The sequence below is a fragment of the Pseudochaenichthys georgianus genome, chromosome 14 (assembly GCF_902827115.2).
Source record: "Pseudochaenichthys georgianus chromosome 14, fPseGeo1.2, whole genome shotgun sequence".
Classification (NCBI taxonomy): Eukaryota; Metazoa; Chordata; class Actinopteri; order Perciformes; family Channichthyidae; genus Pseudochaenichthys; species Pseudochaenichthys georgianus.
The window spans coordinates 18,362,629-18,379,188 of NC_047516.1; the positions used below are offsets into that span (position 1 = coordinate 18,362,629).

At 45.0% G+C, this 16,560-nt stretch overlaps 1 protein-coding gene across 2 annotated transcripts; it reads left to right on the forward strand.

Annotated features, from left to right (window-relative positions):
- Positions 1-1,966: 1,966 nt before the first annotated feature.
- kif20a (kinesin family member 20A) lies at positions 1,967-16,315 on the forward strand. Of its 2 annotated transcripts, none has more exons than XM_034099485.2 (19): positions 1,967-2,173; positions 9,295-9,469; positions 9,662-9,784; positions 9,862-9,981; positions 10,142-10,280; positions 10,429-10,604; positions 10,726-10,825; positions 11,222-11,434; positions 11,584-11,695; positions 12,662-12,736; positions 12,836-12,979; positions 13,196-13,364; positions 13,477-13,626; positions 13,793-13,932; positions 14,120-14,222; positions 14,397-14,604; positions 14,693-14,778; positions 14,874-15,011; positions 15,649-16,315. In XM_034099485.2, exons 2-19 carry the CDS (start codon positions 9,302-9,304, stop codon positions 15,988-15,990), a joined length of 2,706 nt encoding a protein of 901 aa, XP_033955376.1. In that variant the 5' UTR covers positions 1,967-2,173; positions 9,295-9,301; the 3' UTR covers positions 15,991-16,315. The 2 variants fall into 2 exon arrangements, with proteins under 2 accessions (XP_033955376.1, XP_033955375.1); XM_034099484.2 differs by lacking the exon at positions 1,967-2,173 and adding an exon at positions 8,047-8,263.
- Positions 16,316-16,560: the final 245 nt, after the last annotated feature.

Consider the following 16,560-nt stretch of genomic DNA (forward strand, 5'->3'; position numbering starts at 1 on the left):
TAATTTAACACTCAAACTCCTCCATTCAGAGCAAGCTAAGACTTGGATAACGAAGTCATGGATAACGGAAACCAAAAGAAGAGAAAAATGACGCCCACACCCCGAAAAAGAAAGAGGGATTTTACAGAGCTACAGCGTGAACTGGTGGAGAAAAAGATCGTTCATGTGGAGGTGGAGACCGCACAACTGAGAGCGGAACTTGACAAAATTGAGCTGGAGAAGGAGAAATTAAGACTCAAAATTATAATTCTTAAGAATCAGCAAAGAATCACTGAGGAAGACAATTTGTCATTCACCATTCTCTAATCATATTTGTTGTACTTTGAAGCCCGTAAGAACTCTGGAGGGGAGTTTGACAGGGGATTACTCAAAAAGTACACAGTAAAAGTACTTGATTGTACTTTTGGTAGTAGTCCAAGTAGTACTGAATCCAACAGTATCAATTTCATTAAGAACTTATTGCACGAAATTATTTTATCTCTCATCAAAGATGGCAGAAAACATGCATTATTGTACTCTGGAGGGGAGTTTGACAGAGTATTACTCAAATAGTACACAGTAAAAGTACTTGATTGTATTTTTGGTAGTAGTCTAACATGTACTGAGTCCAACAGTACCAATTTTATTAAGAACTTATGGCTAAAAATCATTTTATCCCTCATCAAATATCATTGATTGATTGATCAAATATAGCATAAACACTTGTACTAGCGTCAGCGCCACTTCTCGGCGATTACCGTAAATACGCTATTAATCGCGCACTCAAAAATGAAGCGCTGCTCATTTGACCAAGCAAATGCGAGAGACGGCTGAGTTGACCGCAGTACCAAGCAAGGAGGCAGAGGCAGAACGTCCAAAAATATAACGCGACGTGGGCATTTATTAAAAACATGGGCACAAAGTTCACAGCCTCAATCAATCCTGCTGTTCCCTTTGTCCACATCCTGCTGCCACAAGGATCTCACACACACACACCCAGTGCTCTCAACAGACAGAGAAACCAAGCCTAAATACACAGACACTAATTAACCCAACAAGACACAGGTGAGGGGGGAGGAGACAACACAGGACACCAGGTGCACACCGTCATCAGCCACAGACAACATATACTGTGCAATCACGCTAATAAAGTGCCCTATTACCCGGCCTGAAGCCGTCAGTCCATAGTGACGAAGTTCCCTTCGTCACATTTCCTTCCCCCTCTCCCCAGGAAGCACAGTGTCCCTACCGTCCCGGCCCCGGGACAACCAGTCAGCCACCCGGTTTCAACGCCGCCTCCAGCGGGGCCAGTGAAGCCGTTGTCCCCTCGTGAGTCCGGGTCCGCCTCCTCGGCCTGCAAACGTCGCTCCTCCTGCCCGTCTCCCGCTGCCCGTCTCTCGTCTCCTGCTGCCCGTCTCTCGTCTCCTGCTGCCCCAACAGCCGTGGCCCCCTGGTCCGTTCCAGGCACAGCCACCCCCCGCCGCGGCTCCTTTCTTTGGTCCCTCTTCCTTCCTCTCGCAATTTTCACCTCCTTACTTGGTCGAATCCCACTTCTGACACCAAATGTGAAGCTTACCGTTGAGCGGCCCAGACCAAGCAAGGAGGCAGAGCAGAACGTCCAAAAATATAACCCGACGTGGGCATTTATTAAAAACATGGGCACAAAGTTCACAGCCTCAATCAATCCTGCTGTTCCCTTTGTCCACATCCTGCAGCCACAAGGATCTCACACACACACCCAGCCCTCTCAACAGACAGAGAAACCAAGCCTAAATACACAGACACTAATTAACCCAACAAGACACAGGTGAGGGGGGAGGAGACAACACAGGACACCAGGTGCACACCGTCATCAGCCACAGACAACATATACTGTGCAATCACGCTAATAAAGTGCCCTATTACCTGGCCTGAAGCCGTCAGTCCATAGTGACGAAGTTCCCTTCGTCACAAAGACGCACTGCCATAGTTATTTTCCTTCTTGCCTGTTTTACGTTACTATGGATACTAGTCTGTCTTTCCGATTTACGCCTGCTCCATACTAGGCGTAAAAGTTACACCCGGGCGCAACGCATACAGGGCTTACTAGTCATAACTTTAGTTTGGTCTTAACCTTCGGTTCTACGTCGGACGTAGAGTTACGCCCAGCTTACGCCCAGCTGGTGCACTCCACTCCAGGAGCGACAAGATGAAGGTTTGTTATGAACATTTCAACTGAACAACACACACACACACACACACACACACACACACACACACACACACACACACACACACACACACACACACACACACACACACACACACACACACACACACACACACTATATATACCTACACTTTTCTTTCCCCTTGGACCATAACATCAAAAAAGAGCCACTGAAATAGTTAATACCAATTAATTGAATACTATCATATGCTACTCTTCACAGGTGTATTGACAGAACTATAGGTTACTTACGTAACCCCAGCCTCAGAGTAACATGAAGTGAGATGTCTCACTATGGGATACGCCTCAACGCGTATGCAAACAGAAGCATCAATCTCATTACGCCAATCCTGATTGGCTGGTGATCTTGACGTCTACGTCAGGGAATGCACCCACCCTTTAAGTAGCTTGCGCTACGTCGCAGCGTCATTCAAAATAAGCACCTCTTCTCGCTTCGCCTTAGCAAGAAGGGCCGTCTGGTGAGACATCTCACTTCATGTTACTCTGAGAACTGGGGTTACGTAGGTAACCTATAGTTCTCATTCATAACACTCCGTTCGATGTCTCACTATGGGATATTAAAACTTCCGTATTGCCAGACATGCTTATCTCGAAAATCACCAAAACAATCAGAACTTAACAGGTAGAACCCTGTCTCAACACGGGGCCCAGCACTGCGCGGGCCACACTTGGAGCAGAGACATCTAGCCTGTCAAAGCGGACAAAAGTGAGCGGTGAGGACCAGCTCGCTGCTGCACAAATGTCTTGGATGGAAACACCCTTGAACAAAGCCAGGATGTAGCCAGTCCACAAGTAGAATGAGCACGCAGGCCCGTTGGTGCCTGCAAACCCTGACTCGTATAAGCCAGAGCAATCGCTTCCACAATCCAGTGGGAGAGCCGTTGCCTGGTAACCGGATTGCCCTTATGAGGGTTAGCCCAGGATACAAAGAGTTGGTCATTGCATCGACACTCTTTTGACCTGTCCATATAGGTGCGTAAAGCACGGACTGGGCAGAGCAAATTCGGCCGCTGTTCCTCAGAGGAACACAGTGGCGGAGGAAATACCTCAATGTCAATGGGGGTACATGAGCCAACCACCATAGGTACAAAGGCAGGGTTGGGCTTCAGCAACACTCTTGTTTGCCCCGGGGCAAACTGAGTGCATGAAGGATGTCACTGACTCGCTTGGCAGATGCTAGAGCCAGTAACAGCACTGTCTTCAGTGACAGGTGTTTCATGTCAGCTTCTTCCAGCGGGTCGAGTGAGCCCATCTAAAACCACTGCCAAGTCCCATAAGGGCACCAGTGACCTGGAAACAGGGAGGAGCCTGCGAGCCCCTTTCATAAAACGGCAGACCAAGGGATGTTGGCTAGCCGTCTTTCCCTCAAAGTCCACATGGCATGCAGCAATAGCAGCCAGGTACACTTTGATCGTAGAGAAAGCTCTGTATTTATCAATCAGGTCCTGTAGAAATGATAGAATCACCCCGACAGGACATTGAAAAGAGATGTGTCCTTTTTGAAGGCACCACTCCTCAAACACCCCCATAGAGGGACCTGGTGGAGGAAGCTCTTGCACTCTGAATAGTGTTTATCACCTTCTGAGGGAGTCCCACTGTATTCAGGTTATACCACTCGCGGGCCAGGCCCATAGTGCCAAGCGCTCTGGGTGTGGGTGAAAAATCGTCCCCCCTGCCTGAGACAGTATGTCCCTGCGTAGTGGGAGCTGCCACGGCTGCACGCACAGCAGCTGATATATCTGATATAGCCAGTACATTGCAGGCCAGTGTGGAGCTATTAGGATCAGTGTGTGGCATTGTTCTCTCACTCTGGCCAGAGTTGGGGTTATCAGAGCCAGGGGTAGGAACGCGTACAGAAGGACCGGAGGCCAAACGTGTGCGAGCGCGTCCACGCCTAACGGTGCGTTTAAATCGCGCATTGAAAAGAACAGCTGACATTGAGCGTTTTCTTTTGATGCAAACAGATCCACCGTGGCTCTGCCATAACGCACCCACAGCTGGCTCACAATTATTGGATGTAGAGTCCAGTCTGCATATAGTGGTGCACCTCTGGACAGCAGATCTGCCCCGAGGTTCATCACTCCTGGTACGTGCGTTGCTCTCAGAGAGAGGAGACGTCCGCAGCTCCATAAGATCAGTTTGCGTGCCAGCATGTGTAACTGGAGAGAACGCAAACCCCCTTGGCGGTTTATATACGATATTGTGGTCGTGTTGTCTGTCCTCACGAGGACGTGATGTCCCCTGAGGAAAGGCAGAAAGCGTTTCAGGGTGAGGAACACCGCTAAAAGCTCCAGGTAATTTATGTGTGACCGTTGGAGGTCTCTGCTCCAGAGACCCCTCACAGGTCGACCTTCGTATATACCCCCCCAGCCCGTCAGACATGCGTCTGTGGTGACCACCTTCCGCGATAGGACAGCACCCATAGGCACGCCCCGTACTAGAAACGTTGGGTGCAGCCAGTGGCGCAGTGCCATTACGCATTTCATAGTGGCCATCACTCTCCGCGCGCCATGATGCACGGGGTCCAGTCTGAGGGAAGCTACCCAGCGCTGAAACTCCCTCATGTGTAAGCGTCCCAGTCGTACCACCAGGACGGCTGACGCCATGATCCCCAGTAACCGCAGACATGATCTGAAAAGAACGTATTTGCGTGGCTGGAAATGAGCGAGGCAAGCCCTGAAGGCTTTCACTCTCTCTGCTGACAGGCGGGCTGTAAAGGGCACCGAATTCAGGCGTAGGCCCAGGAAGAGTACAGTCTGGGCTGGGGACAACATGCTCTTTTCTGTGTTTATTACGAAACCCAGGTCGAGCAGATGTTTTACGAGGACATTCGTCTGCGTAATAGCCTCTTGCTCCGACTGTGCGAGAAGGAGCCAATCGTCCAGATAAGTTGCCAGGCGAATACCCTGTTGTCTTAACTGGGCTATCGCGGCTTCCGTACACCGTACAAACACTCGTGGGCTGAGAGACAGACCGAAGGGAAGTACTCTGTACTCGTAACAGACACCCTGAAAGGCGAACCTCAGATATTTCCTGTGTGGATAATATACTGGGATGTGGAAATACGCGTCTTTCAGGTCGACTGATGTGAACCAATCGTTTTGGCGCACGAGACGCAACAGAGATGTGTGAGTGAGCATTCTGAATTTATATCTTTTGAGATATTTGTTCAGAGCCCTCAAATCTAGTATAGGCCGAATTCCATTCCCTCCCCATTTGGGAACGAGGAAATACTTGGCATAAAAGCCGCTCTGACTCTGTTCGGAGGGTATTATAGATATAGCCTTCTTGTCTAGTAGCGAGAGGATCTCTTGCTCTAGAATATGAGCCGACTCTCCCCGGGCTTGCGAATGCAGAATGCCCGAAAAGTGAGGGGGGGTGACAGCGAATTGGAGCCTGTAACCCCGTGTTATTGTCTTGAAAACCCAAGCAGAATCTGTGAGCATCCTCCACTTTTCGCTTCTCAAAGCGAGTGGAGATGTCACATCTCTGTCGTCTGCCCTCTGTGTCTTTATTTGTTGTGTTATGGGACCCTCTAGTGTCTGAACACGGTGGTACCCCAGGTTGACAACCCCGGTCGACACTGCACATGTGCGTGGCGGTGATGCCTTCACAGCCCCGTCCGCCTTCTGAGAGAGGTAGCAGCCACTCTTAGAGGGGGGTAGACGTTAGACTGTTTATTGTTTTTATTGTCTTTCATTTCATTTGTATTGACTGTGCCCTTGGCTTTAAGCTTGGAAACGACAGTGGAAAATGATTTATTAAAAGACAATAGTGATGACATGTGTTTGTGTGACTTAAATGAGCAGCGGAGCTTGCTGTCGTTGATGTTAAGTCCATTTCCCTCATGGCGCGAACTTCAGGATGACATTCTGACATCATTCGAGGCGGCGGGAAGATGGTTGCACCCCAGAAACACATGAGCATCTAACACTGAGCGGGAGCTGAAAAGGGAAACCGGAGCTGAACCAGAAAAGCTCCCGCTCGGAGCTAGAAAGGGAAAAGCGCTGGTGTGAAAGCCGCATGAGTGGTCCTGGTTTCAGGCAGAGGTCATGGCTTGGAAGGTTCATGCGAACTAAAGAGTTCGCATGAACTAGGTTCGCATGAACCTTTGTGGGAAAAGTACCGCAGTGTGAACGCGGCTATTCACACCAACGCAACTCCGGTTCAAGCTCCGTGCTCGAGCTTTTCAGGTTCAGAACCGGTTCTTCGGTTTAGCTCCGGCTCTTTTCACACTGCCCAGAGTCCGACTGGTGCTGCGTCATTGCGTCATCGTTTGCGTCATGACGTAACCGTTTGCGTGCCTGCTTCATAAAGCCAAACCGCGCGGAAACCCCTCACAGCTGACACCGACAACAACAACAATGGCCGATTGTGCTCCAGCTTCCTCTGTACCTCTTCGGAGGACCAGATTCCCAGTAGGTATCTGGTCTCTTCAGTTGACCACTGCTGCTTGTTAAGTTTCTCCATCGTTGTGTACCAGTTGGGACATTTGATGGACAGTTGGACAGTTGAAAAACGATACATTTGAAATAACTCAACCGTGATTGGGCAGGACAGTGAATACACTAATGTGTTGACTATGTGCATTTTTATTTTTTCTATGTACACACATGTGTGTGTAAAATAGTTCAGAAATGACACTGAATGTGTTGAATTGCCTTTGACACAGCAGTGTGTTAAAAAAAATGACACATTAATTCTAGGAGTGTAATACTTTTACAAACACTATGGTAATAATATGCAGGCTATGGCTAGGCTATTTCTTCTAAAATGGTGGCTATGGGGTAAAGTGAACCATGGGGTAAGTTGAGCCAGTTTTTCAATGGAGAAATGAATGAAAGTAGGCCAAGTTGATAATAAGAGCTCATTGTAGGCTACATTTAAAGTTGAATTTACCGTTTTTGATTGGTAAGATCAGATGTATGAAATTGTATCACCATTTCCATTTGTATGATTACTTTTCCTTTTAACATGTTAAAAACAAATGTAACTAAACTAAACTTGTATTTGGTTTGTAATTTATTGTTTATAGTTATCTTTAAGATTTGTTGTAGGTAATTGCCATTGATAGGAGACATCCTGAATTATAGGTGTGCGTTTTCATTTTTACTATGTGTCATTTCTCCTTGCTTAGAGGACAGCATAACAAAACAATGGCTCAACTTACCCACTCTCCCCTACACAAACACCCAATACACCGAGCGTGACGTCCGTCTGTGCTTTTCTGATGACAGAAACTGTTTTTTGGACTACCATATTCATATTTAATAAATGACTATTCATACAAAATATGACTGATGTGTGATTAATAGTCATGCTCTATAGGCCTACTGATATAGGGCTAAGTGAGCTATCAATCCTGCAAATCAACCCTTAGTTGTTCAATATATTTATTCAGACAATGTGAGTAGAAATACAGGAATTCTGCTCCCACCTAAACCCAACGTTGCAATATTACAACATTTCGCTAAAAACTTACCAACACGTACAACATGTGAAAACTCTTTCATTTCTGCTCCAGAGGCTCCCTACAACAACATATGGTCAAAAAAAATAATTATAATGTGTTTCTATTTTTGGGTTTTACAGGGTTATTAAACTAACATTTACTGACTTTTTTAGGATAGCTTAAAGTGATGTTGTAAAATAACAACCGGGTGCCTTTCAGGGTTAAAGCTTTACATGTGGATTTAAAGCTCTTGCCACATTTATTTTCAACCCGTGATAGGAACCCATACAAGGCGTCGTTTGTTTGAGGAGGTACAGTTTAAAAAGCCCACCATGTGAATGCTTGCTAGCCAATCAGAAGGTAGATCTCGAGTTTTACGTCACTAGTTTTGGCCAATCGGTGACACGTTCTGCGGGGGAAGCGCATTGTTCAAAAACCAAACGCAATCGGTTATTATTATAACTCAGCTGAGCTTCAGACGCCAGAGTGCTCCGAGGTAGGGAAGAAGCAATAGGATAGTTTCAGTTTCAGGGAAGTTTGATACACATTAAAGACAGTATCTACGCTGTGTCCAGGCGCTCATCGCACTTTCGACATTCAAAGTAAGTGAAACGAATCCCGTGGTGCTAACAACAACAACACATCTGTTAGTTTACACGATACAGCTGTGATGATAAACGTTAACCGAGCTAATATACACGTGTTTAACCAGATAACAGTTAGTTAAGACGAGAGCGACATTTGCATTATTGTGTCAGTTTGGTGGGAGTGACCACATGATTTCAAAAAATGTCCCAACAGGGTCACAGCTTCTCGTGCACGCTTAAACGTTAACTTACGTTAAGTAAATAATGTACTACTCACACACTTATACTTTTGATTACAAGTCTGCTTTAACTGTCTTTATAAAGTAATGCTAAACCGTGAAATATCCTTACTTAAACCAACTGTCCTAACAATTTAGCATATTCTTTCCTGGGGGGAAAGTAAACGTTACTCCTAGTTGGAATATTTATTTGTATGCTTAAAAGTTGACATGTCTGACATCATTTGTAAAAACTATTAATGCCATTATTTTAAACATAACGTCTTGTGTTATTTTAAAATGTGATGTGCTTTTGGCATAATAAGTCCTAGTTAAAATGCAGAGAAACCCAGTGAAGTCAAAACCGTTAAAACATGTTTTAATTATGTCCTTCTTTTGCAGAAATACAGTCTCTGTTCTGCACCAGTACTTGTCTGGACAGGTGATAGCATGAGATAATTTTCCTGTCTGACTAGTCTAAGTCGGACTATTTGGTTTTGAAGGGCAAAGTAGGCTTAAAGCAGTTTCTATGTGTTTTAATCACCTCGACTGACACACCCATTCTCTCAGAACAGTGAGTTTCTGCTTAGTCTTCGTGTAGGTTCGTTTTTTTGTGTCAGAATAGTTAGGACAGGTGTTATTGAGCTCTAAAATCAGGTTGTCGTTTAACTCTTTATATTGTATCCTGATATATCCCCATAATATATGCAACGGGTCACTAAAAAGTGGCTTTTACTTGAGATTCTGGTACACAGCCAGGTTTGATTGTGTGATTACTTTATATTTGCAATAACCACATACTCACTAAGATTTGTCTTCTTGTAACAGGGTAAGCATGGCGTTCTTTTTGTCCTCCCCGTGTGGATTCCGCTCTGATGAAGACGAGGAAATGGCTGTGTTTGAGTCTACAGCAGCAGAGCATGGAGGACCGTCCAGACCTGGTCTGCCTGAGTTGTCGGTCATTTCCCCCGGCCTGGACCGCAGGCCATCCATTATAGAACAGGTGAGAGTTGCTAGGAGTTTAATATTTTAGTGTTGCAATGTAAACGAATGAATTTAACCGACGGCATTTTCAAAGCCATCCATAAATGTTTTGTATCACATATATTTTTAATTGACTTGTCTTTCCTGAATGAATTTGGTTCTCCTACGTCTTCAATAAAACATTTAAGATTTTTTTTATTGTTGTCTCTAGAAAGCAGTAAAACCTGCTGCGGCGAGACCAGGCAGCTCTGATGGCGTCAAATCAGAGAGGGTCGAGGTTTTTCTGCGTATCCGGCCACTAACTGAGGCGGAGAGTGAAAGGGGAGAAGAACAGGTAGGATTGTGTTGGTAGATAATCCACATTTATTAGTATTTGACTTCTCCTATGCTAATGCTTTGCTCTTCTTTTAGGGTTGTGTGGCTGTCCAAGATGAAGAGAATGTGCTGCTTAAAGCTCCAAAAGAATCTCACAGCATGAGGGCTGCAGAGAGGGGCATCACCCAGAGCATGCACAAGTTCAGCTTCTCAAAGGTAGGAGGGGGTTATACAAATAAACAGGTTGATTATCACCTGTTTATACATTATTGGTGATACGCATTGGGCTAATGAGTGTACATCATTAGCAAGCAATGCCAGCAAAAGAAGGATCTGGAACACATACTGACGTTTTCCTATCACCCATCTTTTATAGATTATGGGGCCGGAGACCACACAGCAACAGTTTTACGAGTGCTCGATGAAGAAGATGGTGAAAGACGTCCTTCAAGGAGAAAACCGACTCCTCTACACTTATGGTGTCACCAATTCTGGAAAAACATACACAATTCAAGGTAAGATTTTTTTATTTTCTTAAACACATCTTTATAAAGCCAAGGTTTGATGTGGTGTTAATGTTTGCAGCTCTGTACAATTATTGTTGATGCTGGTATAGAATTCAACTCTTTTGTGGTCATTTAAGTCTCTACCTCTGTCTCGCAGGCAGCGGTCCAGAGGCGGGCCTCCTGCCACGGGCCCTGTCGTCTCTGTTCAGCAAGCTGCAGGGCCGCCTGTACGGCGCCATGGACATGAAGCCTATCATGTATCAGGATGTGAGGCACCTGAGCTCCGGAGAGATCAGGATGGAGGAACTCCGCAGAAACTCTCTGCTCAAAGAGGTAAAAGGAGTATATGGAATTCAAAATGTTATTCTGTGCCTTAAGGCTTATGTGCCCCAGTTTCAATTTCTGCGTTGTTGCACATAGATTTGAGCTGATGTCCTCCTCTTGTTTGCGACAGGATGACAATCTGCCTTTTCGTCGAGGTGGAAACGTGACAGTCTGGGACAGCGGCATTGGAGGACTCTCCTCTACAAGTAACATCGCCACTCAGCTTGAAGGTGAGGACAGCAATGCCAACTGTAGACATGTTTGGCACATTTTCAAAGGCTGGCACACACATTTAAATATGCTTCTGAGCTAATTCTAGTCCATTTTCTTTTACTGAAAACATTTAAAAATAACATTTCCATATATTGTTTGGGAAAATGTTGGCTGATGTAATACAGTGTAGTGTAAGAAGTCTGCATATGACATTGTTGACTATTTACAGAGTTTATAAGAAAAACCCAGAAGCTTTCTAGTTTGCAATTGCATACCAGATTATATTGTAGCATGCATCCAGTTCACTTTATGATTACGAATTTAAACCCTGACTCTGATTCATTTAAATCATAACTGCAATTGTAAAAAGCCTTTCAAAACACATCCATTGATAACCGTGTCTCTCTCTGCAGACACAGACAGTGTGTGTCTGGAGCCCGGCAGCCTTTCACACAGCGGAGGGGATGATCTGGAGGAAGGGGTGCAGTTTTCTATCTGGGTGTCCTTCTTCGAGATCTACAATGAGTTCCTGTATGATTTGCTCGATGCCTCTCCCTCCCTGCAGCCCAGGAAAAGGGTCACTCTGCGGCTTGGTGACGACAAGCAGGGCAACCCCTATGTGAAAGGTAAAATGTTAAGAGAACATGAAAGTCTTTGCTACTTTGTATGTGTGCTTTTTCATGGATACTCAAGCACATAAAACATGTTTTTTTGCTGACAGTGCTGCTGCTTCTGGTGTCGCCTCATGTTTTGTTGCCTCTTCTTGTTGTATCAGACCTCGTCTGGATCCAGGTCCGCAGCGCAGACGAAGCTTGGAGGATTCTGAAGGCTGGGCGTCGCAACCAGAGCTTCGCCTGCACTCACCTCAACACAAACTCCAGCCGTAGGTAGGAGCAGATCAAACTTTTGCATTATTTTTGATTTAATTTGACATTTGTGACCCGCTCTATCGAAATCAGTCGGAAGTCGCAACGGCTCATTTCAAAATAAACGTGGATTTGTGTAAAAAAAATAGTTTTTCGGGGTTCGGGTGTTTTGTTTGATTTTAAATAAACAAAGTCTTGGCTTTCATAATATGAAACTTTTATTTCCAAAATCACACGATAAATACATATTTGAAGATGAAATCTCTCACACGCCACTCTGCTGTTCCGCACGCCGCCCCCCCTCCCTCCGGCTGAAATTATGAATGCAAGGCGTATAGTAATCATAGATAACACGGCAGGGTCCGTTACAGTTTGTTTTCATCTGATTTCAAATAAACAAAGTCTTGGCTTTCAAAATATTAAACTTGTTTCGGCAAATTCAGATGATAAATACAACTTTGAAGCTTCGGCATAATTACAAGCGGAGAACGGAGTAACTTGACGTCACAGCAGGCACAACAACAGCCGGTGTTTCTCGAGAGTGTTTTCCCCGGGAAACAAACACAATACACACAAAGGCAAAATCACACACACACACACACACTCGCGAGCTTCCCCCAGACCAGTAATACAAACGAAAATATCTTCCCTCCGTACTACTTTGATCATTCGCTCCGCTAATAATCAATCAGATCGATGGATTCCAGAGAAGAGGAAACTTTGAAGGCCTTTTTCTCAAAGTGATGACAGTCATTATATAATGTGACATAGTTTGCTTAATATTTGGAGAACAAACATAATCCTGATATCGTTAGAAAGCTAGGAATCTCCTCTTTCCAACAGTGTATACAACTCGAAATGTGTCTGCGGGTCAATGCGACTGATTTCGATGGAGCAGGTCACATATGTGTTTGACACACTTTTACTCGCTTGATGATGATGATGATGATGATGATAATAATACATTGATCACCATTCATCATGCAGCCACAGCATTTTCTCCATCCGAGTCCTGCACGTCAACCCAGAAGCAAATTCAGCCAAGTCCATGCACATCAGCGAGTAAGTTGAGATACTCCCTCTTAGTTTCAGCTTTGGTTGATTTTGTTATATTGTTTTTGGAAATGCAATAACACTCTGCTGTTTCTTGCATTGTTTTAGACTGAGTGTGTGTGATCTAGCTGGGTCTGAGCGCTGTAAAGAGCAGCGGAACGGCGAGAGGATGAAGGAGGCCAACAACATCAACGCCTCCCTTCTAACACTGGGACGCTGCATCGCTGCTCTGAGGCACAACCAGAACAACAAGTACGTGTTTAACCATAACTTGGAAAGAAAGTTAATCACTCAGTTGATGTGTTGTAGCAAATAAAATAAATATATACATACAAATCCTCCTCCAGTAAGTGGACCCTTGAAATAGACGTGCTTCACATGCATTGATGTTGTTTTCTAATCATGAGATATTGAAATGAGCTGTTTTGAGAACGAGCCATAATTAAAAACGTTCCTGCGTTTCCACAGATCGCGACCCGCTCAAGTGGTGCCCTTCAGGGACAGTAAACTGACCCGGGTACTGCAGGGTTTCTTCTGTGGCCGAGGAACCTCCAGCATGGTGGTCAACATCAACCCGTGTGCCTCCATCTATGACGAGACCCTCCAGGCCCTCAAATTCTCAGCTCTAGCCTCTCAAGTAAAAGCTTTACTTAACATCTTAACGTCTGTGAATTTTCGAGACGGATTTAGTTTTGCATGTCACAATGGCACGAAAGAAAAATAAACATTACGTCATCATATCATTTCAGCTGGTGCACGGGCCGTCCACAAAGACCAGGGTGGCCTACATCCTGTCCTTACTGCGTGAGCCGGCTGCAGATGGAAACGAGAGTTCGGTGATGGAGGACGAGGAGGAGAGTGATGTCGAAGATGGAGATATCTCCATGTTAAATACCGAGGTAACAGCCTTTGCCCTCATTTTCAACATCTAATTATTGAACTAGATGTTTTGCATATTGAGATGAACACCTAGATGAGGCCTTTTGAGATCAACTAAAACCTTCAAACCAGCATTTAAAAGTTCTCAATAAGAGTGTTTCTAACAGCTGACTGTGCTTTATTTAGTCCATGCTGCAGGCCATCGATGTCCTGAAGAGAGAGGTGCAGCGCCAGCGGGAAGAGAAAGAGGTTCTTGAGGCGAATGTGAGGGAGCAGGTGGTCTCTGAGGTGATGGAGGTCATCTCTGGGATGGAAGCTGGCTTCAGGTATGTGACTGCCTTTAAGTGTGAAATGCACATTGTAACTATAATTTAAGAACATCAAAAATGAATTCCATTCCAAGATTTTATCAAAGAGATTGCCCCCAAAAGAAGGCTGAAATATGAAAATGCTGAGGAAATGCATGCATGTTTAACCACGGGAGACAATAAGTTTGGATTTCTTGCCCTACAGCGAGACCTTGGAAGCAGAGAGAGCTCTAACTGAAGAGAGATACGAAGACAAGATATCCACCTTGCAAAAACATTTGAAGATATTCTACAGCAAGGAGCTGAATGTGAGAGCTAAATCATCCTTCTCAAGTTTGCATCACTTCAACAGTGTCTGTCCCTGTAGCATTGTTTCAATACACACATGAGCTGTAAAGAAATTGTCTTGGGGTGAATATATTGGAAATCATGTTGCTGTTCCTCTGCAAAAATATTCCTCAAATTTTTTTCTTTTCATTTAGGAGCGTGATCAGGTGATCGAATGTTTGTCTGCTGCTCTTGATAAAACCAAGGCAGGCGAAGCGCCCCCCCCGTCGCCCCCTGGTGAGGACTCCATAGCATGCAGCGGTGGCCTACTTCGGCGTTCTGAGCGCATCAATAAAACAGAAAGTGGTCGGCTGCAAGTGGAGCTGGACCAGTGTCGCGCTGAGCTGCTCGCAAAGACACAAGGTGATTGAAACACTGCCCTGTGGCGACGTGCTGATGTTAGGGTCTTGTTCATAATGGTGTGTAACTCTTGTTCTGCTGTCCTGTGCAGAGCTCACAAAGCTGAAGACGCAGCTGGAAGCCCCCGGCTCAACTGGGACCCTCGCCGCTGACCGCAAGCTGGAGGACGGGCAGCGGGTCAGTTAACTCTTTAACATGAAATGCATTATGATTTTGCTGCATGCGAGACTATTTCTCCTCAAAGACTCAAATTCTGACTTTTATTCTCACAGAACCTGCGGCAGCTGCGCCTGGATCTGCAGCGGCTCGGGGCTGACCTGCAGTCTGGAGAACGAGCCTGCTGCCGGAACACGGGGGGGGAGAAGCTGCGGCAGGCGCTGGCCGCTGCAGACGAGATGCTGGCCAAACAGGTACAGGCACAGACATGGATCGTATGAAGTGATTTAAAACATTTTATTGTATTCACTCTAATGTTTATCATTTGAAAAGTGTTGAGTGGCCTTCTGTAAATTATGCACAAAACAATAAATGTCATTATGTAGAAAAAGTTCACAATATTTGGGTTACTCCAAACCTTAAAGAATTAATCAAATTATTTCATTTGTGTTCTTTATTTTTATTTACTGAAAGAAGAGCTTTACTCCTATCTGACAAACCTTAAACCAACATAATGTTTTCCCTGTACGTACATTTTTAGTTAGCGCAGAGTCTGACGGTGACGATATCTCTTCTCACTTGGAAGCTAATTATGGAAGCTCTTAATAGAAGAGCAGTGATGATTTGAATCTGAAGGCTGGATTTGTATTTCTGAATTTCAAAAACGTTATTTTTCTCTCCCTCTGCTCTCTTCATTAACAATCCTGCTGCACAGCTGGCTTTTAAACTAAATCTAGGTTTCTAACCTCTGCACCAGGTGATTACTGTGCAAAAGCATGTTCCAGAGTTTGGTTTTGGCTCACTTTTCTCTCCCTCCACCTCCCCCCTCCCCCTCACCCTCACTTTCCCCTCTGTGGTCTTGTCTAACCCTGTTCACTCACTTCTTCTTAGGACCAGATCCTTTTGGAGCTCCAGAACGGCCTGATGCTTGTAAAGGCTGATCTGAGGCGGAAAGCAGAGACCCTGGCCCAGAAGCAGCTGGCCACCCCCCTCTCTGCTGCCCACCCCACACCAGGTTCCTGCAACAAGAGGGGCTGCGGGGCCACGGCACCTATTGACACTGAGAACCGGCCCCCACAGAAACGTCCCATTTTCCAGTCTATTTTCCCCACACAAACCCCAACAAGTAGATGCAACGCTCGTTTTGCAGAAGAAGCAAACGCCACCCCCTCCTCAAGAATCCTGCGGTCCCGCCAGCAGTCCCCCCCTCGCAGCCTCAGGGGGAAGTACTGAGCTTCTTACAGCCCGTCTTCTTTGATATTATGCAAACAAAGTTTTATCAGCTTGTAACTTTATAGTATTTTTATATGTCTTTGTATATATTCACTTTTTGCAGCAGTCCAAATAGTTCTGATGTTTTAACAGTTACGCTTGAAATAAGGTAGCTGTACACTATTGAGGTGATTGTGAGCAGTATAACCGCTCAGTGGCTAATGGTTACTCTATGGCTTCTCTGCTCTTTCTATACTTTTGAGAAATCTAAGAGCTATTTCAGAAAAAGGCATTTTATTTTCATGTACTGTACAACGTGAAATAAAAATTACCAAAAACAGTCCAAGCAGGTATGCTTTATTTATACTATTTACATATATACAGCATTGTTGATGGGCATGACTGAAAGTCAAAACAAGACGTGTTTGTGTGCTGCATTTGCTCTACGTGTGTGTGTATATATGTAAATAGTTCAAGGTGACCCTTCTCTACAATGAGGGGTCTTTTTATTTGTGCTTTTTTTTACAGTTGAACTAGCCTTGAGTTATATACAGGCATCGTGTAATAAAAAAATCTATTTAAAGAAAACCC